This window comes from Cololabis saira, chromosome 3 (genome assembly GCF_033807715.1).
Source record: "Cololabis saira isolate AMF1-May2022 chromosome 3, fColSai1.1, whole genome shotgun sequence".
NCBI classification, from domain to species: Eukaryota; Metazoa; Chordata; class Actinopteri; order Beloniformes; family Belonidae; genus Cololabis; species Cololabis saira.
The window spans coordinates 13,482,061-13,509,598 of record NC_084589.1 but is presented as its reverse complement, the minus strand read 5'-3'; the positions used below and the strand labels follow the sequence as shown (position 1 = coordinate 13,509,598).

At 41.0% G+C, this 27,538-nt stretch overlaps 1 protein-coding gene across 5 annotated transcripts in view; it reads right to left on the bottom strand.

The window, feature by feature from the left end:
- The window catches only part of plecb (plectin b), a 145,865-nt gene that overhangs the window by 67,348 nt on the left and 50,979 nt on the right, over positions 1-27,538 (bottom strand). Inside the window, exon 1 of one of the 5 annotated variants that reach the window (XM_061716310.1) lies at positions 17,473-17,512. The exons of the other annotated variants lie outside the window; for them this stretch is intronic. Within the exon in view, the coding sequence (XP_061572294.1) occupies positions 17,473-17,497 (25 nt within the window). The 5' untranslated portion in view covers positions 17,498-17,512. Of the gene's footprint in view, positions 1-17,472; positions 17,513-27,538 lie in introns of those variants that run through there. 5 annotated transcript variants of the gene reach the window in all.

The following is a 27,538-nucleotide window of genomic DNA, read 5'->3' as shown; positions in this document are numbered from 1 at the left end:
GAACTGAGCGCTGATAGCAAGCAGAATGGTCCTTCTCCTCTTTAGGGTGGAAAACACGGCACACCAACCTGCTTTTAACCTGCAGTGGTGGATGGCACAGCAAATTGTTGTCTTAGTGATTTCCTGAGCACAAGCAATGATTTCCATAGCAGAATCAGACCTGTTTTTAATGAGGGACTGCCTCTGAAGCTGCCCTTTTACACACCCTATCATGTCACTGACCTTTAGTCAAGGAACTGACTTAGCAACATGATGTTTCTTCAGGTGTTTATGTTCATGCCCTGAATTATTGAGACAAATTGATCCCATGAAATTCAAAATGAGCTAACATTTTTCACTGAATGATGATGTGTTTCAACATTTAATATCATTGAATTTGTTTTCTGTGTTCTCTTATAAAATATGGGTTCATGTTTTCAAAAATCATGGCATTTTAACAGTGTCTCAACACTTTTTGAATTGCAGTTGTACCTATATAGTCGTTTTATGTCTTCTATGCTAAGTTTTTGTTTGTTAAATACCATATTTAAATAATTAAAGAATTCCTTTCACACAAAAGGCTTATTTTATTTTTATTATTATTTTTTTTTCCATTTCAATAAAAACAACCCGGTTCAAAAACAGCTTTTTTCCCCACTGCCATCAGGCTACTGAACTCCACTCATCTCCATACTCCATTTGTGTTAAATGTATAGTCTGTATGTAAATGTCTGCTTTAATGTCGATGTCTGCTCAAGTATGTTAAATGTATAAACTGATGTCTGTTGCCACACAGTACTATGTGCTGGCACTATGCTGTGCCGAAAGCAAATTCTGCCGACTTGTTGTGCAGTCCTTAATAAATGAATTGAATTGAATTGAATTTGTGACAACTTTCTGTTAAGAGTCGGAGGTGATGCCTAGGCCACGTGCTCCCCACCTACAGCAGATATGCTTTGAAAACCTCAGTAATGCATGTCACAGCTTTGCTGCAGAGGGCTTGGGGGAATGTGTAGGTTCATTGTGCAAGACAGACATTCTTCTGTATTACGAAACAGGTGTTTTATCATGACAGGATGCAATTTGTCAAGACGAAGAAATAAGGTGCTGCTGGCGGAAACTAATAAAAAATGATTACAGTTTTTACATGTTTGTGGCCACAAACCTCAGCAGAAGTTAGCATTTTAAGCTGCTATTAGAATATTTTTACTTTAAAATAAATTAGAATAAATTAACCAAGTGAACATAAATATGTAAAAACTAATATTTACATTTGTGGCCACATGCAGTTGCAGTGGCTATAGTGCCGATGAGGGGATACGGGCAAGCAAGCTTTGTAATACCACTTTCTCTCACTAGTGGCCATAAGACTTATTGTAACATTCGGTCTGCCTTCATATGTTCAAATAAAGAAGAAGTTTTGCTAGCTGAGGAAGTATTGTACGCCAATATTGATCAAGCGGCAACCATCTAACTGCAGGTTTAAGTCTCATGAGAAAGATTTGTTGCAGTTACTCGTATGACCCTGGCTCCAATGGTCCATATAGCGAGTCAATCTCCATTGTTATAATCGTTTTAAAACTAAACTAAACTTTAAAGCAGAAATATCCATATTTATGGCCCGGTTAAAGAACTTATTTGGTGTCAATCGTTTTATTTCACATCCAACTCTGAAGGAGGGTGAATGTTTCGGTACCACGTCAGGAGAGTTTAAATACAGCAATACATTTATTTCAAATATGATTGATTGACAGTTGGCTCAGTCAATGGCTAGCCGTCATCAATTCCTCCTGTATTCGTCATGCTACCGCAATTAGCGAAGCAACCAGCCTTTTGTTTATGTTTAACGGGATATTCTGCTGCAGAAGTCTGACGGCAGCTCTGGAGATATTTCGACGGGGATCGGCTACAAAAGCTGGTTGCCACACCTAACTTTGATTGACGGACCATGGGTGTGTTTCCATCAGTTTCCCAGGGAAATTGGCTGTGCTCAGTATGAAGAAAAACCATGATTCAAAAATGCTCTCCAGAAACCAATGGGTTACATGACCCAAAGCTTTGTCCATTGTTTTGTTTTTTTTAGAGTTTATAGTGTTGATGGAGGCAAATCAGTGAACAGTTGGTGGTCAGCGATTTATACGTCTGAGTAACTCAACGACTCTCGCCAAATAGTGATTGCCAATGGATAGCATGTTAAATATCTGGAGCAGAGAGGGTGGTGCCCGCTCGGCTTTCAGCAGTAGAAGCCGTTTCTGCTTTGATTTGTTCAGAGCAAATTAGAGCAGAAACAGCTTGCACTGCTGTTTATTCCCTCGACCAAATTTCAAATAAGTCTGGCTGTTTATTTGAAAATGGGGGCTCATTTTGCATTTCACGGTGTGCCGGGGGCTAACAAAACTTTCTTGTAATATGAGGCCCCCGTGTGTGTCTGGGCTGATATCATTAAAAAACGTGCCTTAACGTCAAAGTATGCCAGTTGTGAAGGAATATTACTCAGCCCAATTGGTATTTTGCAATCCACTTATGAATGTACTTGGTATTTAAGAGTTTAGGTAGACTAACAAACTTTTCTTTTCTTTTTCCAAACAGTGTCAACCAGTGCAATCTTTTTTATATCACCTATAAGCCGACGTCTGCACATCTTTAAGGGCAAACCTGGTGACCTACCGTATTTAACTTGGGTTAAGTGGCACAAGTGTTCATGGTGCTTTCCTTTCTGGGTCACGTATCAGTGTGATTCCAAGTACTGTTTATGCACAAGTGTCCAGTGAACTTTAAATGTCTGTTATGACTCTTGTTCTGGCTCGAGGCCTCGTCCCTTCAGCCATCCTAATATTAAATATACAGAACAAATACAGTATCACAAATGCCTGAGACGCTCTGGTTGTTCGATGATGATTTTAATGGGGATACGATTGACTGTGATGGATTAAAAAAAGGAGCGTGCTATCTGATATCTCACCAAGTCTCTCAAAAAGTTAGATTTTTATTCTGCCAAAAAATTAGGAGCAGTAACCCATGGACTCTTCTCATCCCGGTTAGATTATCAACCATATCAGTGAATGAGATTAAATTACTAACAAACAAATAAATGAACGCAGCTCACAATGAGCTTGAGCAGAGTGTCAATATCGCACAAACCGGTATCTGACACAGAATCAAGCATGAGGTGAACAGATACTTTTCTGTCACGGTGCCTCAGCTGCAGCCTACCAACAATATCAACTGTATAAGATGTGGCTCATTTATATTATATTATTTGTTTCATCAGTTTTTCTGTTTAATTAAACAGTTTTGTTTATCATCTGTAACATATTGTCTGTCACCTGTGACCTTTTGTGTGTAAATGCTTCTATGGCTCATTGTAAAAATTTGAGAAACAACAAATTAGTATAAATATCAAGAAATAATTTGTCCAAATCACATGATCGACATTAAATGTGATCTGAAAATGCTTAGTCCACCCAGACCATGTAAAGGTGGAAATGGAAACCTACAGAAGAAGAACAAGGTATGAAAGCAGAAGTACAAAGACGAAACCCACTACGCCTACAACCACAACTTGCATTTAAGAAGCTGTGACGAATCAGTCTGCAATCCTCAAGCGCCCTCGTTGTAACTGGACCATAAGCCTTTTCTAATTTGAGGAGCTTGCCCCCTGGCTGGGTATAGTTAGGCGAGAAACTCCCGAGTCGTGGACAGCTGTGCCCTCCTACGCAGCTCATGCAGGTTAGAGCCGCGACACCTGACCCGGGACTCCGCTAAAGTTAGAGGTTGTAGTGAGCTGCTTTATATGGAGGTCATGGCGTCCACCGAGGTATTCTTAGACTCTCCCGGCGATCACTGTAAACTAATTGATGAGCTCATTGTGTTTAACATAGTTTTGTTTGACAAAAATAGCAGAAAAAGTATATTCTTGGACTGAAAAGTAAAGATGAATATGGCAAATTTGAGATTTATATGTTTGTGATCCCATCCTGTTGATGGTGAGTAGTACTGAACTCATTGATTTTTTATTTTCCTTTACGAGCACAATGGAGCCTGTTGGGTGTTCAAAACATACGTTGGTGAGGACGTTTTGGATTTAAAGTGAACCCGTTACAAAACATTTAATTAAAAGCGATGTATGTCATTAAAAAATAAGCAGTCAAATATTTAGACATACATGATTTTGTACTGCATCTCTCATGTTATTTTGACCAAAACATGTCATATAGATATAAGTAAGACCTCAGGAAACAGTGGCAGCTTTTAAAAAAGCATATAATATGCCTACCTTTAAGCCAAGACTGAAACTACTTTATGTTAAAGGTGGAATAAAACTTGAACTCAGGTGTTGTGCTTTGTAAAGTTTGTACATCCTGAGGTGAAGGTTTGTGATTTGGGGCTATAACGTTATAAGACTTAATTGCAGCCTCAGATAACCCTCAAAGCCACCTTGGCAGATACTGTATCTGTGATGAGTCAGCATGCACAACGATGTCAATCAGACATGAGAGACCAGAGGAGTGAAGGGTTAATCCCTCCTGGACCACTTTGAGTCTAACTGGAATAAACCAGCAGAGCTGATGACTAGAAGAGAGTTATGTTCTTCCACGAATAGAAAGAAAAACCAAGAATAGTCGAACTGGTTGGCTCGAGGAGGGAAAGGGAAAAAAAATATAGCATTTTATTGTAAAGCCACAGAGATGGTTAAACCACAGAGTGGCTCCAAACAATGAGGCTGTGTGCTTTGAGAGCTGGTGAGCGAGGTGTCTTTGGCATTCTCCACTCGGCTACAGAAGTAAATAATCAACTGCAGCCCAGCTGAAACAGAAAACAAGAGGTAAATCATGGCGGAAAAAGAGAGGCTCAGCTCTCTTGCTCAATATCCTGAAATCAAAAGAGGCACTGCAAGATGTTTATTGTTGTTTGCCAAACCCAACCCTGCTGTCTCTTGAATTTATTTAAAGCTTTTCCACTGCGAGAAAAACCAATGGAGAATCGTTATTTGGGGAAAAAGCTGTCCTGGGATTTACAAGTTGACATGAATATCGTTTTAGCAGAGTAAGAACAGCCAGCTCTTGGCTGTTGTCTTAGCGTTACACCTTTATGATCGAGGAAAATCTGTTCGCTAAACTCCACATGTCACAAATCATACTGACTTCTCCTTTTCCAGAGTGGAAAGAAATGTAGTCACAGATTATGAGTCCAGTCACTGTCGTCAGTGACCATAAATACGCTGGATTCATCCTCATTTATCGTCTCTCTAACAAGTTGCACATCATGCGTTTGTGGAGACGTCCTGATGTGTTCAACCTCCTACAGCCTCACAACCTCGGATAGCATCCCATCCGGAAGGAGGTAAATGGATCCAGACTGTCCCCCGTATCTGGTGCGTTCGGCACATCCAACATTTCAACATTTTGAATCCATTATCTAACATAACAAAAAAAAGGAGAGATAGTATTTCCTACTGAATATGAAGCAAAACATGTCCCTTGCCATTTTGAAGTGAAAGTAATAGAAATCAACCCTTTGTGGTGGATTCCACAAACTGGCAGTGGATACAAAAACGCTTTGTGCCGTAAACATGTTCCAGCAGTGAGCTCTGGAGAGAAAATTTAAACCAGCTCTCCCTTCTCTTGTTCTTTCTCCTACGAGAGCCGTGTGCCAGCTCAGCTAAACTGCAGCCAGAGAGCAGAGTCGGATTGCATAAGTTGTATTAAGAGTTTTTAAAAAGTCCTTTTCACAACACTTTCCATTTCTAAAGCAACTCCTCAAATTCCTAGGTAACAAAAAAAAACAAAAAAACACCTTTTTGTTGCATAATCTTCAAGATAACGCAGTGAAGTGGCTCATTTGTTTGCATCGTGTGCGCTCAGCTCCCGGTGGTGCATTATATCCACTTACCTTTTTTCGGGCTGAGCCAGAACCGATCTCCGAGGGGATCTCCAATGTCCATGCTGCTTTGAACTGACATATTACAAAAAGGCCTCGGTGCCTCCAACCAAACACGACACTTTCTTTCTGCTTTCGCCACCCAGTCAGTCACCACACTGCTACTTCTGCCTGTTTTCACCCAAGTGAGACCCACCGCCTGTCCGGTTGATCAATATGGCATGGAACGTGGGGCTAAAAAAGAGAAAGACGGAGTGTGGAGGGGCACTTCCAGGGTGGAGAAAGTGTTTGCGGGGAGAGAACAAGGGAATCTTTTCATCTCTGTCCCCATAAATGCAGAGGAACATGTACACCATTAATCTGAGGCCCATGCCAGGCTGGACACATCCTTTCTGCTACCCTGGATACTCTGCCCCATACATCTGTAGGCAGCCCCGCTGTTCTCAGCTGGCAGAGATATAAACACTGGAGCCTTTGTTTAAAAAAAACCAACAACAAAACAAGCAAATTAAAGACCGATATTTAAACGAAGGGTGTACACATGAGGAAAGAGAAGACGAAGAACATGACATGTTTGAGGTGAGTTGGCTGACCCTCCGGTTCTGCCCCCTCATGTGGTATTCTGCGGTTCTCAGGTTGCCCGTATTGAGATAGTGAAACTAACATGAAACATAAAGCTCCAATGATTAGTTTTCGATTCATGTGGGTATCTAAAGTTACTTTTTTACCAAGACGGCTGTGACTGGCGGTGGGTTTGCCTGGAAGGATCCAAGGACAACGCAGGAAACAGCCTGTATGCCAACCGTGCGCCGGCTAAACACAGCAGCCATTTCTGATCCAGCAGGATCGCCCAACCAGCAGGCGCCTGCAACCGATCAAACCGCACATGCACAAGCTGAGCGACGGGGGTCCCAGCGGAATTCACATGTTCCCGCCAGCTTCCAGGCATGCTGGTTACGCCCACGTGCAACATGGGGCCGCACAGCGTTCCTCTGAAAACCTCTGGGTGGTGTCACAATGGGTTTGAATACTTCTCCGTATAAAGTATGCTCTGAACTGGCTCTCAGTTCAAATTTCTCTCACAACACATCCCTAGATCCCTAGATTTGGGAAGCCTGAGCCGAAAATCTGCAGCTCAGTGAGTCGTTGGGACGACCACAAATACTGTTACATCACAGACCAGAGGTGAAATAAAACAAGCTCTCTTCTTTCACCGTCTCCATAAAGTAGGTGGTTACGCGCTGTAACATCAACAAATAAACATACCGCAGTGGAGAGGGGGAAGAGTTTATGGGAGTGTGTGAATCCCCCCCTCATAAAGCAGCTGCTATGAACAGAGCAGTAAAGATATGGCTGTTAGCGGAGCTGCTGTACTTTGTTCCAGAGGTGTTTCGACCAAAGCATGTCAAAGATTGTCACTTCTGCACAGAGAGGGGTTTGTCTCGTTTAAGGTAAGTTAACTAAATAAGATGCATCTACAGTGAGTCTTGATAACATCCACGCCAACCACAAAATGGAGCTCCAGTCCGGTGAGTGAGGAGGATATAAAATGGCTGCAAAGTTTGCCGGGTCCAGTGGTGCCAGCCAGCAGTGCCCAACCTGATTGTTCCACCCGATACCACACGCTGAGTTTATATGGATAGGAAGGCTCATTTATGAGGCACAGAAAGTGAGGAAAGCAGCACCGGCATGTATCAAACACTCAAGCAGCGAAGCCATAGCTGCCCTATGACTCAGCGCGGCCAACCACATGCAGAAGTGGCTATGGAGGGCTTTGGTTGCCATAACAACACAGCCCACAGGTTAGGCAAATACTATGCCGCCCAAAGAATATGGGCTGGCTTCTGCTGCTGCCAGGGGCAACCAGCTATCAAACAACAAAACCTGACACGGGATCCGGACTCTGGCCGCCCCAGCGTGCACATTTGTATTGTAACCTGAAGAGGCTGTGCTTTATTTAGACAGGCATCCCGGCGATCAGCAACTACACAACTACAGACAGCCACAACGCAGGTGCCTCCGCACACAGAACATGTTTTCACCCATGCACCAAGACACATCAAAGTGTTATTTATCATATCCACTCCCATACTCCCCCCCTTCCCCCCGCCCGCCAAACTGAGGGGAATAATCAGCTGCATTCTTTGCTTTCCACAGTGCGGTGAGAAAAAACTGACAGCATGAGTTGGTTCTTTCAGAAAAGAGAGACTCGCAGTAAATTTGCTAAATGTGCAGGGAAAGAAAAGAGCCATTCTGCCGGAGCGGCAGCGTCCTGTTACAGCCAGCGGTGACTCACCGTCATTATTATCTCCGTTACTTTCTTTCATAAATTAGCCTGCACCAGCCGGCTCCTGTGTCTTCAATGTGGAAAGAGTGACAACTGCAGGGGCAGTCTGGGCCATTTGACATTTTAGATTTATGCCTATGCTGTTATGAATGCATTTATGAAAAAAGAAGTGTTTCGAGACTCCAAACATCCTGGCGAGGTCTTAACTGCGCCTAAGGTTTATCGTCACTCCCTGACATCCTGCCATTCCAGCAGAGAGAGGTGGGGAACGAGTTCTGCACCGGCAGCATAGCAGACGGCTTTACGGGGACACGTTAACGGCACGAGGAGGTGATGGATATACGACTGGTCGTACAAGTGTGTTTTTGCTTTCGCAAGCAGGCCCATCAACCTCAGGAATGAGGAGTCTAATCCCATCTGTCAAAATATCTTCAACACATTCCATCAGGCGAAAACCACAAGAAGCAACGGCATTTTATAACCTGACAACATGAGAAAAAGAAGGGATGATACCAAATCTGTTCATAGAAAAAGTAAAATAAATGAGCTTTTGGGGATTTTTAGCTCAACAGGTCCCCCTGAAGGTGCGGAGGTTGGGTTACTTTCACGGCACGCTCTTGCTTGGTCTCCTGCTTGCTTGGTTAGCGAGCTTTATCGTTGCTGATGTGTGACATAGTGCCGTGAAGAGATATGCCGCTATCATAGGAGACAACTGGGACAGGTGAAAGTTGGCTGTTTTTTGACAATAATAGGGACCGGAGACCTTGAGAGTGAGGCAGCGCTTCCTACAAGTAATCAAAAATTCCTTTAAATAGAATAGAAAGTGACATTTTGACATGATAAAAACACCTTTGAGGAACTTTAAATATGCAAATAGATGCATAATCATGATTTGGTCAAGCCTGAAATATATAACCCAGAGCTGCCACTGCAGCTGGATCAGTAAAAAAAACTAACAACCAAAGGTCTCACTGTTCAGTTGCAGGATCAAAGTACATGTATTGGAGGTAAAAATATACAGCCACACCACGCCTCACATGGTTAAGAATTATGGCGATCATTGAGTCCTTTTGCATTCAAGTCTGAACTCAACCTATTCCTCCAGTCGATGGCATTTTCCTTTCCGCTCTGCATGACTGTGCATCCTGTTTTTCCACTGTGACACCTACAGCTAAAACTCCTCTGTAGCAGAGTTTCCCTTTCCTCAGCTGGAGCTGCAACAGGGAACAATGCAGCGGCCTCAGTTACAGCCACCGGCACGAGAAAATGTGAGAGAGTAAGGATGTGAAAGACTACAGAGATTACAGATGGAAATATGGTAACAGTTTGTCCTTGAGGGTGTGTGGCCCATGTGGGGACAATACAGCCATGTAACTACAGCCAGCAAGCTCTCCGGTTACTCCAGTGATGATGGAGCTGCCTATCATGGTTGCCCGAGCAACAAAACCACCAGAAGATCTTTAAAGGTGTTTACTGTAGTTTATAAACAGTTCAGTTGTTGCTGAATTGAGTCTAAATTACACACAAATGCCACTGAATGGTAGCACGAACGTTAACGTAAACTCTTGCAGGGGGTTCCCAGCGAATGTTTCCTTCTCCATGCTCTGCAGGAATTAGCTCTACTAAAGTATCAAAGGAAGCAAATACCAACACATTCTTCAAAACAGAAAGGCAAACCAGCCGGATCCCTTTGTAAACTCGCCTAGGCTTGGGGCAAGGTGTGTCCCCGACTAACCGCTCACCCTCAGGTAAAGGAAATGTGATCCCCCAGGGCGTTGGAGGCCCCTCAAATGCTCCTGCAGAGGAGTGTCTGTACTCCTCCGGTGTTATCCGAAAGAAGATCACCAGAAACAACCGCTCTGACGCGTTTAAGCACAAGTTTGCTACTGTTTTGAACACGGCTGACCACACACGCTCACACGTTCTTGGCATTTTTGCTTTGTGAGTAAAGTTCAGAGTAACTGAGCTTGCATTGTTTGCCCCTCCCATGCTTGTGATCGCACAGTCACACGTGCGTTTCAGCAGCCTTGCAGTCACCGTGCTGAAGAAGAATGACCCAAATGTGATGCTGGTAGTGAACATTCACAACAGGTCATGCTTTGCACGACACACCTCGACAAATGGTTACTATAGAGCAACAAGGCGGAGTGGAAGTTGAGCCTTCCAAGGGCCGGGCTGCACCCTGCAGGCTGCAGCCACTGCCCCTGCACGGGTTCATCGCAGTAGGTGTAAAACATTCCAGATGTGATTCCCGAGACGTGACTGATGGTCTGTGAGGGAAAATCTTGACCCAGCACTTCCGATTCTTCAGTGATGAGTCATTTATTACAGACTGTGGTTTTTCTTAAGCTCATATTATGGGAATGTATTTGATGAAAAATATCAATGAACTACTCAATGAGTAGGTGCAGAATAGTTTTCTGTGCAAGGAGCACAGAAAACTTTAAAACATACATGTGTTCAGTTTAATCAATCAGAGTACTTATTGTTTGGGCGGTTCAGAGGTTCCCAACCGTCCTCCGACAACAATGACAGAGATCCAGAATGACGCGGAACTCACCTGGAAAACAAACAGACAAACAAGGATGTGGTCAAAATAAAGATAAAAAAGAATACAGTGTACATTTTTAAAAAGCCTCACAGTGGTTTGTGTGAGTTTATGCTCTGCCACTCCCTGAAAGACAGCAGGCATGAGAAAATGAAAATGAAATTGTTTTGTCATGTGTGTTGCATTAACTGTCAAGAACGAAAGCAGCCTCTGATGCTGGCAAAAACTTCCAACAAGCTGTTCCACACATGAAGGCAAATTCTGCTTTTAAAAGCAAGAGGGAAGAAGATTTGAGTCATTCCTCAACATTTAAGCAAATGAAGGGCCATGATTTATCCATCTTGTCATTTTGGTCATGAAGAGTGCTCATTGGAGATGACTCGCGTCCGGGGAACAGAGGGAAGCGGGAGTTATCTGGGTAACACCACCCTCTGCTGGAGAGCCGGGCGAGACAATATTGAGCTGCCCATTGGAGAAATTCTCAAAATGTCATTAGTAGATTCAGATTAAATGTTTAAAGTAGGCCTGCAAATTAGCTAGGATAGGCTCCAGCAGACCCCCGTGACCAGTACTCGAGTTGAGGGGGGATGGCATCCCCCCCTGAAATAAAAACGGTCAAAATCCTCCCCCTGTAAAACTGCCATCCACCCTTTCCATCCCTCATGTCATTTCATCAATGAATGTGGTTTTACTGCTATTTCAACATTTAGAGTCATCACCGGAAAAATAACACCAGAAAAATCACTTATTTGACAATTTTCACCTGTTTCAAGTAAATTTTCACTTGAAATAAGTAGAAAAATCTGCCAGTGGGACAAGATTTATCTTCTCATTTCAAGCAAAAAAATCTTGTTCCACTGGCAGATTTTTCTACTTATTTCAAGTGAAAATCTACTTAAAACAGGTGAAGATTGTTGTTTTTTCCAGTGATGAGTCTTGTTTTAAGTGTAATGAGATTTTTTTTTACTAAAATGAGACATTTTAACTACAAATAGGAAGAATATTCTTGTTAAGATTTTGAGTTTTTGCAGTGATCCATTTTACTTATCCTGTGAAGGACAGAGTCATATTGATAAGTTCAGAAAACAGTTTTTTATTGTTGTGTTTTGATGTATTTGATGTAAGCCCAGTGGATATTTAAAGCTTACAGAAGGCTGCATTTAACTGCTGCTATGTCATTCCTGCAGTATTTCTGCAGGTGTTTTGGTCACTGATATTATTTGTAATATATTATATTATTTGTAATCAGCACAAATTATCTGTCCCCATATGATAAAATCCACCATCCCCCCTGATTTTTTTTTACAACTCGAGTACTGCCCGTGACCCTGCAAAGGATAAAGTGGGTATAGAAAATGGATGGATGGATGTTTAAAGTAGCTAATTAATCTATAAAACTCTTTCAGGACTACAATTTAAAAGAGTAAAATGATTTGTGCATCTTTCTGAATCAATAACAAGAAGAGTAACAAACAATATCAATGTTTCTCCTAATGCGACTCTTTCTATATCCCTACCTTTGATACAAAAGATGTGTCAACGCACTTGAACAAGAAAATAAGGCCATCCCCATCACTTTAAAACCATGACTCCCCAGTGAGGCATCTATTCCAGATCAGAGTCATTACAGCTGTCCTTCATACAGAGGTCCCCCATCCCAGAGCAGCCTTCACCACCCACGTCGGCCCCCCGCTGTGCCCAGCATTCAGGACTACATTCCCTCACAGCTCCGGTCCGGTTTGCTGTTGGAGAGGAACATAACGAGACCTACTAGAGGGTCCCACGCGCAATCCACACTCTGTTAAATCATCACCTCCTGACACGGGGGTCCGGGAAACCTCGCACTCTAAAACAGGACTCGTCTAACATGTGGTGAGGATTTCACCAGCTGACGCTCACTGTCTAAGTGTTTATGGTGAATCTTTTTAGGAAGATTATATTTAACTTCAAGTGACCGAATAATCATGTTGTGGCGAGTATAATAATACTGCAGAGGCCAGAGCTAAGATTTTATGGATTTCCTATTCATATCCTACAGCTCACTGCACATTTTAATGTCTTCATTTATAGAGGTGTGACCAACAAATTTAAAAAATACATTTATATTTTTGGAAGGAAACATTTTATATTTTGTAAAAATAAAATACATAATTTTATCACTTCATTTCACAGCATGGATGTAATAAAATGTTATTTTTAGGATTTATTTTCTCAGTTATACATGTATTTTTGTTCTGATTCTCTTTAATAATTGAGTTTAGAAAATCTTGGATCCTTAAATGATGTATTTGACCACTCAATTGTATAAAACCCAAATATGTTCTATTTCAAGCACCATGACATGAAAATCACAAGACACAGTAAGGATTTAAACATGAAGAGTATTTTTAAATGGACATTCAATTGTTGATATTAACTTATCATTCATTAATAATTGTCTAGACTCCAAAACTTTAATTATTCTACTCGGAAAAACCTACAAAAGGTTAGATGATGACTCCACCCCCTAACAACCAGCTGCTATGGACGTCTCTGAAAAGACGTGGTTAAAGAGGGAGCTTTAGTACTGCATCCCTGTGATAGTCATCAAATACAATTCAGAAAAGGCACAATGTGTCTCCTTTAATCACAGTGTGGTGCATGGCAGGAAACTATTAATTAGGATACGACAAACCAAACAGAAAAAGACTTGAAAGAACATCAAATGCTAGAGAACAAGATGTGATTGCAAACGAAGCATTTAGAAACAGCCGACTCCCCCCTGGGCCACCCCATCATTACATTTCCTGGATAGACCCTCTTCAGCCAGACATCAATATATCAAAATGTGTCTATCACATGCCAAGGAGATGTTTTATTTGCAAGAACAAAAATGCTCTCTTTCAGGCTGTTCTTTGTTTTTTTTTTGGATGATATCCAGTCAACGTGCCAGGGGAAATTAATGCATTTTTCATCATACACATATTTCATTGCAAGGTCACATGGGACTTTCTGTCTGAGAGTCTCACAAAGTGGAAGAAATCTTAAAATTCAACAGTGAAAGCGAATGTAAACCATCACTGCTGCAGCTTCAGACCAGAAGGGCAGGACACAGCAGTTGATGAGCTAAACTACAGGGTGAAAAAGACCGCACTCTTTTAGTTGTATCAAAACAACAGCATATTTTTGGTAAAATCTCATTGTTGGTTACAAAAGACATTTTGTAAATTACAAAAGTAAAAGCTAAGTGGATGAAATGAAGCAAACAACAGAACTAGATGACTCCTTTTCCACCAGTGTCACAGTCCTCCACTAGGTGGGGCTGAATGAAACCGAAGCCACTCCTACATCAGCACCTCCACATGCGTCTCAGCCAGTAAACAACCACAGAAAGCGTGCGTGCTTTTACTCTCGTCTGCAGAACTGCAAAGAAGTGCAGTGGCTGGCAGACGGACAATCCTCCACTGACAACACAGCACTTCATCCCACTCAGTGGGAGGTCTTTGCACCGTCTGCTGGCCTGTTAGAAACGCACTTGGAACTTTTTCCACAGTAATCCTTAAGAGTGTCACAGTAAAAAGACCTTTAAGAGAGAAAAATCTCTCCTTTGTGGGTTCTGGACGGAGATCCGGCAGCACTCAGCAGAGGCAGATCAGAGTATATGACTCAAACTGCTGAAACAGGGACATGAAATGGTAAATTAGGGAGCTGCTGCTGAAGAAGAGGCAGCAGTAAATTGTGTGCAGGACCACACAGACACAGTCAGTCCATTCACTGCTGACTTCATGCTTCTTTATGTGATTAGGTGTTGATACAGGAACTTCTCTGGGTCACTGAACTAAATCACTTCTAAGTGTGGCATTACAACTAAACTTAAACATCTCCTGGTTAATGGGTTGTAGGAAAAGTGACTTTTGATCTACTTTTGTTGTACTTTTCCCTTATTTGTGTCTGTCCAACCACACTGGGATAAGCTGCCAACACAAACAAACTATCAAGAGATGCAAATACTTTATGTGTGAAACAGGGTTGATTATTCTGAAACATTTAACGTGTTTAGGTGATCGAAAACTTTTCAAGTGGAAAATAAGAGGCTGTGTGTAGTGATCCGCTGGTGTTTCAATCTGCTTGTTAAGTGTTAATTAGCTGGTGAGTTTCATCATACAAGTCCAGAATATTCATGATATTAGGCTTGTTTTTATTTTTTTTCTTAGGTTTATAGCATTTCATCGAGGAAAAACAATGATAAGCTATTGCAATTCTTAGAAAATTAATTTTTTTTCATGATAACAGTCTGGTTATCCTGTATGACTAGATGTATAATGACCTCCATCATTAGGGGAGAGGAGAGGAGAGTAGTCAGAAAAAAAAAAACTAAGATGCATAGTTTATTTTAATTCCTGCATCTGTTTGTGTCTGAGTTTATGTTCTTTTATATGCTTCTTTTTACCGAGGTATCCAACGATTGCTCTGTTAGTGACCAGTTTTGATCAAACAGTGGCCGATCAGGCTGTAAAAACATCATATTTTGTCTTTCTGCTCAGTAACAGAATCATGCACACAGCTATATGAAGCATATTAAGACACACTGTCTCTTAATCTTTATAAACAAGTATGTCTGAGGTGTGGAAATGATCCACTGCGAGTATGTAATATACAAAAACAGAAATTTAAGGAACCTATAAGAAAAAAATGATGTAGAGGGTCAACACTCAAAATATTTAGGAAGATGAACATAATCCATCATATCCCGCTGACAACACCTAATGTCATGAAGCTAAAATAGGCTAGAAGGGTCAAATTAAAGCTAGCAGAAAGCAAAGCCAGAAACGTGCAAAGAAGCGTACCATCATGAAAAGGAAAACAATAGAGTTCCTACTAGATGATCAGCAATTACTGTACATCACATTTAGAAGACACTTTTATCCAAAGCGACTTCTAACTGGGGAAACAATCAAGCTACATTAAACAGTGAACTCCAGAATAAGTGCAGGTAAGTGAGTATTCAGGTGTGGGCAAAACCTTTGAGATAAGGTTTTTAGGATAAGAGCTACTCTTAAATCAGGAGTGTTATAAGGAGCTCTTTGAACATAGAGAGGGATGGCTTAACTCTTGTAACAACAAGTAGGTTGTTCAACCATGAAGGAACCACGTGGGAGAGCAGTGTTAGATCGCCTTGTGTGAAGAGATGATGTTCTGATGAGTGCAACGCCTTGGAAGGGAAGTCTTTACAACTGCGTTGAAATAAGGAGAAGCGGACCCTGATGTCTCTTTGTAGCGGTGGCGACACTGTCAGTGACTTGTGTTTGATGTGAGCAGTCACTGGTAGCCAGTGAAGCTTAAACTCAGCTGAGAGCTGATTAAAGGACAGATCTGCCGCTGCTTTCTGGACCTTTCCTAGAGGTTTTATTGGGCAACTGGTGGACCAGCTGAGAAAGCATTGCAGTGGCTGAAGTGGGATAAACCCACGGCCTGTACCAAGAGATTATTGGAATTTTGAATCAGGTAAGGCCTGATTTCTCATGCGTTATAAAGTGATACAACTGAGAAACAGAGGCCATATGGTCAGAGAAAAAGTTAGTGAAGTTAGAGGTGGAGGTGGCACTCCTGTGGAGAGGTGATGCATTGATATGATAGTCTACAATTAAACACAACTTATCGCAGTTTTTTTTCTTTTTTCTAAATCTTGTTTCATGCCACACAGTCTGCTGAGAACTAAATCAAAAGCAGTCATAAACAGAGTTAAAAGAGACATTTTGGCATATGATGCTTGATGTCCATGTTAAGTCTGACCACACAGTTTTCATGCCCCGGGTGTTCCTAAGGTTGAACCTAAGGGCCTAATCATCAAGGGGTGCACTGGGATGGATCCTCCTACTCCCTGTTTCTGTTTATTGACCAATAGTAGAGGAGCTGCACCTCCTCATTTGCATAATGATGCAGAAATGCATAAGGTAAAGTAAAAAGAGGAGACGAGGGAATGTCAAAACAAGGAATACACGTTGAAGGAAAAACAAAATATACATATTTCTGCTTTTATTTTTAATTACGTCAGTTTTGGTCCTCCATAAGAATAAGACAAGACAACAAATAAATTAAAAAGTAGACCCTCAGTGATTAACTTCATGTTCAGGTGCATAGTTTTTGAAAAATCTTCAACATTTCTTCGAATGCATTTTAAGGAAATATAATAATGCAATAATATTGAAATGAAATGACTATAATGGAAGCTCTGTTTCCCTCTGTAGCCCCTTGACTAATAAGTGTGCCATCATTCTGATGCACAACCGCTCTAGAGTCATTGTTAGATGAGAAGCATTCATTGATTTGAATCTATCACTAAAATGTACAACCACTAAAACAAGCCACTAAAAAAGTTTAAAACATGAATATCTTGGTAAAACTATCAAACATTGAGCTCTCTAGAGATCTTAGGAAAAGTATTGTGGATAAAGTCTGCCAACATACTCATGTGTCTTTACCAACTGAGATAGTAGAAATTAGTGAATGTCAGCAGTGCATATCACTATTTGAAGGTGTAATAACTTGAAAAGAGGACACTTAAGCTAAGTCAAAGATTAACGGCTGCCACTGATTTCCTAACTGTTGTTACCAACATGAGCAGACTCACACTGACCTGCTACATGCATGGGATTCTTTTATAATCCAACCTGAGTGGAGTCCCATCTTGAAACCCTCCATCCGCTCCCCACCTGTATCAGTTTACCTTTTGGCTTTGTTATCTGTCTCCTTTCTCTCCGTTCAGCTGCATTTTTGTTCACTTTGTTCAGTCGCTTACCTTTGCTGGAATAGTAGGATTCCATACTATAATCCAAAGACTTTTGGGACATGAACGTTGTCCTCACGGCTTCCTCGGACGGCTAACTCTCTTACTTCTTCGTTGACTTTCCCTGTATCTCTGTTTTTTCTCTGCGCTCTGTCAAACGCGTCACTGTGCAGATCACCATAAAGGAGCCCAGCCCCTCTGCCTTCGCAGGTTAGAGCTGCCCTCCACAATAACACTCTGATCCCGCCAATGTGTGAGTGTGTACAGAGCTCAAGTGTTTGCAAAAGAGCTAACATTTCAGAGCAGAGGCAATCACGAGCAAAAAATAAAAGTGAATGGCAATAACAAACAAAAGACAAAATAAAACCTAGAGAAAGGATTTTTTTCTGATGGATTATAAGATTGAATGCTTCATTCCATAATTACTGTCACAGCAGAGTACTCTTGAGACTAAATACACATCATCTATAATATATAGTGTTTTCATACTGTGAAAGGGATTGCTGCACTGACGACATAGACAAAGTGATTGGGCCACAGTCAGTTAAAACCAGCTCTATATAGACTTGGAAGACAAAAGCAGCAGGTATGTAGTATTTAAAATGTACCAGTCCAGGTTTTTAGGCTGTGATCTCAGTGGAATATGCATTTTATGTCATGCAGTATGTATCACTGAGGTTTTATATATGGCACATGAGCCATTTAACTGGTGACATGGTGATGATGTAAAAGTCCAACATCGACAGTGAATTATATCCTGTATGCCGAGCAAATACTAATTGTAGGTCTTGCTGTATACTGCAGCATAAAGCAGGTGTAAGGCAAGGCTAATGATTAACCCTTATTCTTAAATTGCAGCACAGTCTCACGTACATTAACTCAGCCCTGAGATAAACGAAGCGAGGAGTGAGGGAGTGACCATACTGAGTTCAAAGCTTTATTTACACATTATTAGACTACAGTATTGTATCTTTTATGATTGGAATAAGTCCAAACTTAAAGGAGCTTGAGGCCGGATTGTGGCAGGATTTATGAAAAAAATCCGTATACATTTTAAGTTTTCTAGTAATAATGTCAGATGAAGCGTTCCAAACCAAAAAGAATGAGCCCTCTAGTGTATCTCTCCTTTGGCTTGAACAGGCTGTGTGCTGCAAAATGTGCTGCAATTCGGTCCCGAATTTCCCGCGCTGGGCTGCGGATGTGACGTCACATGACGCTGCATGTGCGTTCTCCCCGTTCTCCCGTGCCGGCTTCACTGTTGGCTGCAGTACCCCCAACGGCCGTCGTGGTGAAGGGTGGCGCTAGAGAGTCTCATTTCTTAAAAGGAGCCTCAAGCTCCTTTAATAATTTCTACAATGCAATTTAAGTTTAATATCTTAATTCATTGGTAGCTTAATTTAACATTACAGGAATAAATGATTTCCCATATTTCAAAATCATTGTATTTAGAACATCTAAACCAATCTTTTTTTTTCTAAATTAAGGAAAATCTTCATAACATAATGTCAAGTCAGTTAAACCTTTACGATATAAGTGTAACTATGATTATTGTCAGTGTTGGGTGTGGTGGGTGGGACTTCTAAATCTGAGACCATGGTTCTCAGTCAGAAAACAGTAAAATGCTCTCTCTTGGTTGGGCGTGAGTGGAGGACTTCAAGTATCTCAGGATCTTGTTCACGAGTGAGTGAAGACTGGAGTGAGAGATTGACAGACAGTTCAGTGCATCATCTGCAGTAGAATGGACTCTGGCACTGCTAAAGGAACTGTACTGGTTCTGTTACGGTGAAGAAAGACCTGAGCCCGAAGGCTTAGTCCTCTACAAACCTTTTGGTCTCTGCTACCTGCTGATATGTCATTTTGTTTTTAATAATTTGTAAATGCACATCATAAAGCATTTTCAAACGTTTGTTGATGTGTGACTCAAGTGTTATTTTCTCTTCATTTTCGAGTATCATCTAATGATAGCTGTTACAGTTTTTCAAGAGGAACCTATTTCATTGTATGTCACTATAGCTGTTGTGCTTTTCTTAGGTGTTTTTACAGCTACAGTAATAGTCTGGTAAGCTTGGTGTGATCGGGGTTGCAACATTCAGCCGGCTCGAGTTAGCTTCCACACTGCAATTTGTCAAGTAAACCGAATCCCCTGAATAATATATTCCCCTGTGGGATACACTGCACTAAGAATTACTGAAGGGGACACCAAACAATGAAGAAGAAAGATTGCTCATCTGGTTAATGCTGCATTAATTTACTGGTACTTAGTTTACATTCTTCACTGTGCTTGTGAGTGTTTACAAACTGTGATATATTTAATCTGATCAGACCTCTGTCAATGCTTACTCCATATCTGTCCGCAAGACATTTCATGTTTGTTTAGATTATATTTATCCACAAAGCACCGTGTAGCCCACCCCTGCATAATATATATACACACATACATACATACATACATACATACATATAAGGTTCAATTGAAGTGGATTGAGACCAATGTTTTTAAGCGGACTGGAGTTTATTTTCTTTATCTGCCTCAGCATTTGATTGTGCATTCACGCGTCCGAGAGCATGCAAACTCTGATCTCTTTAAAGCAGACAAAGCAGGATGGATATGAATGCACCCTCACAGTGATGGACCCAGCGGGATCCACTGATTTAATAAACAACCCCTCCCTACCAAATGGTGGCTGAAGGACGCCACTTTCCATGACAATCAACGCCCAATAAATAGAAGATGAGCACGGATGAAAAGGAGATGAAAAAAGAAAAAAGACAAACTTGAATGACAAGATCAAAGATGAAAGAGCAGAAATTGCTTTCTCTCCGTTTGCATGCACTGTTGTCGTGGCGATGAATGAGAGACAACTCAACACCATCTGAGTCACCCCCCTAAAATTAAAAGGATCACTTTTCAAAAAAAACTACAAACAATTTATGAACACTGGTATTTTGGCTTATTCTAGCAAAGTGATGGTAATGCCTCCATAATTTGCCATTTTTTAGAAGTTTTACATATATTTTATTTTTTATTTATGTTTCACTGCATTAGGTAATATCTAGTTTCCAATTTTCCATTGTAATTCTTAATACACTAATAATGCTTTGTGGTATTGCAGACATCTATAGGCTTTGATGCTCTCGTGTGCAAAAGTTGTCAGGGTATCAATTAAAAAAGGTCCCAATAAACTGTTGAGCTTTATGGAAAATGCTGCAAGTAAATAGCTGGTAGTCCCGCATAGACGTGTCCAAAATACAACAATTATATATGAATGGTGCTTCGTCTCTGTTGGATGTATTAATATGTGATATACTGTACTTGTACAGACATTATTTCAGTGGTGTGTTTACAGTTTACTATAGCTAGAGAAAATACATAATTTCTGATACAAATGGAACTGTTATTCTTACTGTCAGTCTAGTAAGAACTCTATCTGAAATATTTTTCCACACCACAACTGTCCACACCCTCCCTTTCTCTTCTTTTCTCATAATTGGGAGTCAAAGCTACACGCCCACACATCAACACGAGTACAGAGTCTGCAGAGACAGGGTGAAGAAGTGATTGAAGCAGGAAAAACACTTCTTGTGTTTGGCTTCTGTTTGCTCATGTTCAGTATGAGGGAGACCCTGAAACCACAGCTGTAGATCAGTTTAACTATACTGTAGGGTCTTTCCTCTGGGGCTCACCAACCCCTCAAATAGCTCAGAAACAGAAAGGGGAAACTATGCGCGATGTGCTCCCCAGCGGGACGCAGGGAAACTATGTGACAGGAATGCCTTGAATTGTGTTCAGACTGCCGTGAGGAGTTATGGAGATGGGTGTGAAACCAGATACATGGAGCACAAGCAACAAGAGATCACGCATTAGCAGACAGAGAAAGGAAAGACATGTAGAAATAAACACTGATTTAAAAGGGTGACTGACAAACTCAGTGTTTATATACAATAAAAGAGATGAAATATGCTGCAGTACTCCAGTCAAGGAGTTTAACAATTCCCTTGTGAAATACTAGTAAAAATAGGAGGAAAGGATGGAAGGGCAGTATGTCAACAATAACAAGAGTCTCAACATCCATTGTCTTGTCCCATCCTCTAAAATAGAGCACACAAAGGCCAGCGCCCCCACAGCTAGATAATTATAAGTTTTCCTCCCATGTCAGGCAGAGTGTTATGTCTTTAATGGAAACATCACAAACATCTAAAGGTCAATCCACTAATTGCTCCAAGTACAATAAGAGGGACGTAGGTGCGGTAGCTGTTTTGTACATTACTGATGTTCTTTAGTGCTTGGAGGATGTGGAAAAGTGGAAAGAGACCAAGAGTAGTTGATGGAACACAGTAAACCTGAGTTTCACTTACTAATCAGTTTGAATGAGGCATTAACTGAAGAGCTGGAAGAACTGCTGCAAGTAAACACCCTCGGACTCACAATGTGGCGCTCTATTTAAGTGAGAGTGACAAGATAAGCTGCAGTTTACTGTATGTTGTGACAATGTGTATACTTTGTTGAGTTTTGGTGTTTAAAGTGACTGAACCTATCGAGCTTTAAAACACAATTCATATTGACTTTTATTTTCAAAATTGTCACCAGTAACGTAGAGTAACATTAGTATTGATTATACTTGTAATTGGAATCTGGAGGATGGTCTAGCAGGGGTGGGCAATCCTGGTCCTCGAGGGTGGGTGTCCCTGCAGGTTTTATACGTTTCCCTGCTTCATTGCACCATGATACAAGTGACTGTGCCATTAACAGTCAGGCTTGGATGACAAGCTGATAACGATGATTAATTAGAATCACGTGTGTTAAAGCAGGGAAACATCTAAAACATGCAGGACACCGGCTCTCGAGGACCAGGATTGCCCACCCCTGTGATATTTTTTTATATTTTCCTTTATCGGTGGTTGGCAAACCGTGAAGGTGGAGCACCACCACCACCAGGTGGTACAAGGTGTTACTTTCACATTGTCTTTATTGAAAACTCCACATTTTTCCACAATGAATATGTACATACATTAGTTGACAGCATGTATATGACTTTATATGGGTATATTTGCATATGTATGAGCAGTCAAGATAAATGTATAGTAATTGATATGTGTCAGTGCTGTCCCCAAGCTTTGACAGACACATTCCACACAATACACACAAGCCACACAAAAATTTAACTCTTTCTCTGTCCTCTTCTGTTTATGAATACCTGGTTGTCCTATGTTTAAATATCACCTTTTACTCCAACACAACATGTTACACATTCATTCACATACACTGTAACACATCACACAGTCACCAAACTGCACCCATCACTGTCTTGTCTTTTTTTCCCTGCTCTTTCATGTCCCACTCTTTCCTGGTCTTTCGTGTCTCAACGTTGGTGATCTTAGTCCTTTTTTTCCTTGGGTTAAATAAAATAAAAGTACAACTAAAATAAAAAAAGATGGTAGACTGTCAAGAGGGCGGATGAAAGTAACACACTCACAAAGACTCTGTTGCAAGATTAAAGTGCATATATATGTAGCTTTTAGCTCATGCCAAACATGGTATCAACCATTAATATAGATGCAGACAAAGGGAGGGAAAAAAAGGTTTTACTATGGCCCCTGCTGATGGAAACTCACCTTTTTGAGTGTTTTTTTGGGTGATAGTAGACAGCAGACTGACAGAGATAGACAGTGTTTCCTGATGGTACATTTTATGCTAGGCCATTAATTACAAATATAAAAGTGTAAAATTACCTGTACACTGGCAATTATGCGGTTTCTGAAATGTATTCTTTACCAATGTCCTCTTTGATGATCACCAGGATATCACCAAACCGTTGGAGAGTTAGGGAAAAGTATGAATACAATTTGGTTTCAAATGAAGCCATGAAGCTCTTGTAACAGATCAGAAACTCCACCGAATTACCTGTTAAATTTGTAATTTGTAAAATAAATAAATAAAATATAAAAAATGTTAGGGCCTAGTCTGGCAAAACTCTTTACAGTGTGTCGATGCTGTTATTGTTATTATTTTAGACGGGACTTTTAGGACGGGATAGCTTGCTTAGCCTCCAGTAGAGGAATGTATAGAACATGTAATGTTGCGATGCAAAACTATCTCTGGTAAATAATCAGTGTTGGTCATCTGAGGTCTGGCATCAAGGCAAGAAGACTGGGATCTGGGGGCAGTCAGTTTGGACTGGGACCCAACACACGAGTCATCTGTTTGTTGTGATAAATGAGACCTTTGACACTACAAGTGATTTGTTTCTCTAGGAAATAAAATGTAGATTGGCAAGTAGCACACTTCCTGTTTAAACATCATCCAAGAATCTGCTGCCGGTTTTCAGTCTCTGCTACTGGCCAGCTGTGGCCAAGTTAAACACTTGTTTGATATTTCTTTGAATTAATGTACTGGAGTAAAGAGCATATCAGTAATATAATATGAACAGAGCTGCAATACAATGATTTATCTTCACAGATCCAGTTCAAGCGGCCTGCTGTTCATCATTGCTGTAAGTTCAGAAGCAGAACATCTTCGTGGGAAATCTTTAAGTGCTCTCCCAAATTTTTACTTTATTCTCATCAAAGCTTTAATTAGTCAGTGTCATTCCAATCTCCTGACACACAGCTTCTCCCAAGCAGTATGCTGCCTTTTTTGGCACTTTTAGAAACAGGACATTTCAAAGACTCAGTGTTTGTGACTAAAGGAAGATCCTGACTTTTGAATTAGAGCCAGGATGGATTACAGTGATTTCATCAATGCTACTGTGGCACTTAACACGCATCAATGTTTATTTAGACATGAAGGAGTATGACTTTACCACTGCTGTATGCCAGCGTAAGGCAAAATAATATAACACAAGCAACCGTATCTATTTTAGGAGCTACAACTTCCTGATACTTTAGAAACCTCTTGCAGATTTCCCTTCCGGCCTTTGTGCTTTCTATTCCATCAGCAAGATTGCAAAAATGAGTAAATCTGCCTTGGCTCCACATGATTCATGTATCCTCCTCGGGTTCTTACTAAGGCCAGTAATTTGGCTTTGGAAAGTTTAATTAGCTTTTTTATGAGTAACTATGACAACTTTTTCAAATGTCATTGTTCTTCAAAATAACAGGTTGGAAGGTGTTGGAATTATCAAGAGAAAATCCTCCGAAACAGAGGATTCAAACTGGGAGAGGAAAATATTTTTAAAGACCATTTTAAAAGACGAAAAAGGCTTAATAAAAAATGTTAAGACGATACAAAGAAAGGCAGAACATTACAAGAGCCAATATCACAGGCTGACACAAGTGCAGCAGCATTCTATCATTTTAATGGCCTAAGTGAAATTGCTGATGGAAAAAAAAATTAATTAGAAAAAATAGATATTCTGGGAAGGAGATAAGCACTTGTACCTCTCACCACCCGACATAAGATCACCGAGTGCCGCCTGGGACTTGAAAAAGCGAGTGGATCTATGTCAGACACTCATTTTCCTTCCAGAGACTGGAACAACCACACAGCGACCAGACTCAGGCCTCTGGCCCAGCTCATAGTACGCCCCTAAATAAATCGCAATACGCCGATCTAGCAGCGGTAGTAGAGAAACTGATTCAAGAAGGTGAAGGTGCACCTAGTGGAGATGGGGTGCAGTGGTTTTGGAGCCAGTTTAACAGGAAAACTCCTCACGCAAGAAGGCATCAATCAGGGACCAGGCACTGAGACGAACAATGAAAGAGCTGGTGAACAAACTGCTGAGAGATCCAGCCACCGGCTGTGGATATGGAGACACTGGCCTGATATCACCAACGTAATAGTATCAAATTATCCAGATGGGTCAGGCATGGGATGCTGGATGTACCTTGTTGTGGAACCTCATGAGAGTGGAACCAGAACAAGGTACTAGTCATGACATGATGGAAAGTAACACGTAGATGTTACCAAATGTCAGGATAGATTGACAGGACAAACACACAGGTGTGTGTGTGCACCAGACAGACCTCCCTCACACACACTGTCCCAGTTCCCATAAAGTGCTGCATTGTAAGGCAGAGTTTATCCCACCTCTCACTCTGTTGTCAAATGATAATACATTCATCATAATCCCATGCTGTGACACCTCTGCGCGTCTGGCAGCAAACACAGGCCCGAAACCTCCCTGAATGCACGCGCTGTTTTCTATTTTCAGCAAACTGGCGATAAGAAAACCAGGCAATTTGGTACTGCGGCCATTTGTCCTCCACATGAAGCACGGTGAGACACTTCCAAAGGTATTCAGAGAATCGTGGAAACACAGACGTGGTTGTCATTATGTAAAAGTAGAAGACCGCTTATGGCACCTTTTGTTTTTTTACAAATCACCTCATGCTGGTAAAAATGTTAGAATGCTGTGACAAAACCAGGGAGACACACTGCAAAAACTCAAAATCTTACCAGGAATATTTGTCTAGTTTCTAGTTAAAATGTCAAATTTTTTGTCAAAAAAATCTCATTACATTTAAAACAAGAGTCATTACCAGAAAAATAACTTGTTATTTGACAATTTTCCCCTGCTTCAAGTACATTTTAACTTGAAATAAGTAGAAAAATCTGCCAGTGGGACAAGATTTATCAAAAAAAATCTTGTTCCACTGGCAGATTTTTCTACTTATTTTAATTGAAAATCTACTTGAAACAGGTGAAAATTGTTGTTTTTTCCAGTGATGAGTCTTGTTTTAAGTGTAAAGAGATTTTTTTTGACTAAAAATGAGACATTTTAACTAGAAAATAAGACAAATATTCTTGTTAAGATTTTGAGTTTTTGCAGAGCAAATATGGTCACCTCTGAGAGGTTTGGGGTAAACAACTGCAGGAGTGTTGGGAAACTGTTTCACATAATTCACATCAGACTGCAGAGTGTCACCTTTGTCACCTTGCCTTTTTTTCCTGAGGAAACAGCTACAGCAAACTGGGGCACGGGGAAGTCTGGATATGGGCACGGTGCAAATCAGAAATGAGGATGCAGACTGTCAGGATGGTCAGAGGCCAAAATTCTGGAACTTTTTTTGGCAAAAGCTATTTCCAGGCAACACAAAAACATGTGAGGGAATTCCCTCTGACTCTCATGAATGTGCATCTGACACATGCAGAGTGACGCACGTCCGCAGAGCTCACGGCTGAGTGCAGGGACCAGTCCAGACACTCGATGGTACTAACCATTACTGTGACCATCTTTTCAGTTCCAGTTCATTTACAGCAGGATATTTTAGAGTGAAACGTTTATTCAGCCTCTGAACTGTGATTGTGAACATCTGACATTGTTTTAGTGAAATTACACATACGACTGAAAACGTCCGTTATTCCCCACTCTGGAACGAAATACAAATGTGTTTCCAGTCTTGGGAACATTTCCTGCACGATAAAAGCTGTTTCCTTCAGTCATGCAAGCAGAAGGGGTTCAGCACATGAGAAACACTTCTCCGTTCTTACTGACCTACAGTCTGACACTTGAGCTGAAGGAAACAGTTTGTGGTTTTGCTTAGTGATTAAGTCTAGCTGGGAATGTGGTGTCAAACTTCTTTTATAAACTGAAGTCAGACAAATGTTCTTGATGTTTTTTCTGGGATTTAACCCCCAAGTATTGCTATAGAAACTGCTATATTTCTTTTGTTTTCTTAATGCAAGCCACTAAATTTAGTTTGAGTGTCTGTGTGTCGAAATAATCAATCTCCATTTGTTAGCCAGTCATGGAGGTATTTGGGGGTGATGACCAAAACATTAAACCCCCGCCATAGAACCTGAGTCTACTGAGTGTGGGAGCCAAGCAGGAGCTGGGATTTTAAGAGCAAGAGCGCGCTTGGGGGGTACGAAATGTCAGAAGCCTTGAGAGAGGCGAGAACGTCCTCCTCCTTAAAGAGAGGCGAGAGCCTGGAGTAACTGGAGTAAAGTATGCAGAGGGGTGAAAGAGAGCGTGAGGCACTGCTCCAAGTGGCTGCCAGAACTGAATTCCTCATTTTATGACTGTTATTTAGTTGCTAGACAAATAAAGGTTTATTGTTATTTCTGATGAGAACTTAATCAAAATCACTACTACAGTATTTACAGTATTTACTGTACGTTGCTAAGTTGTAGTCATGA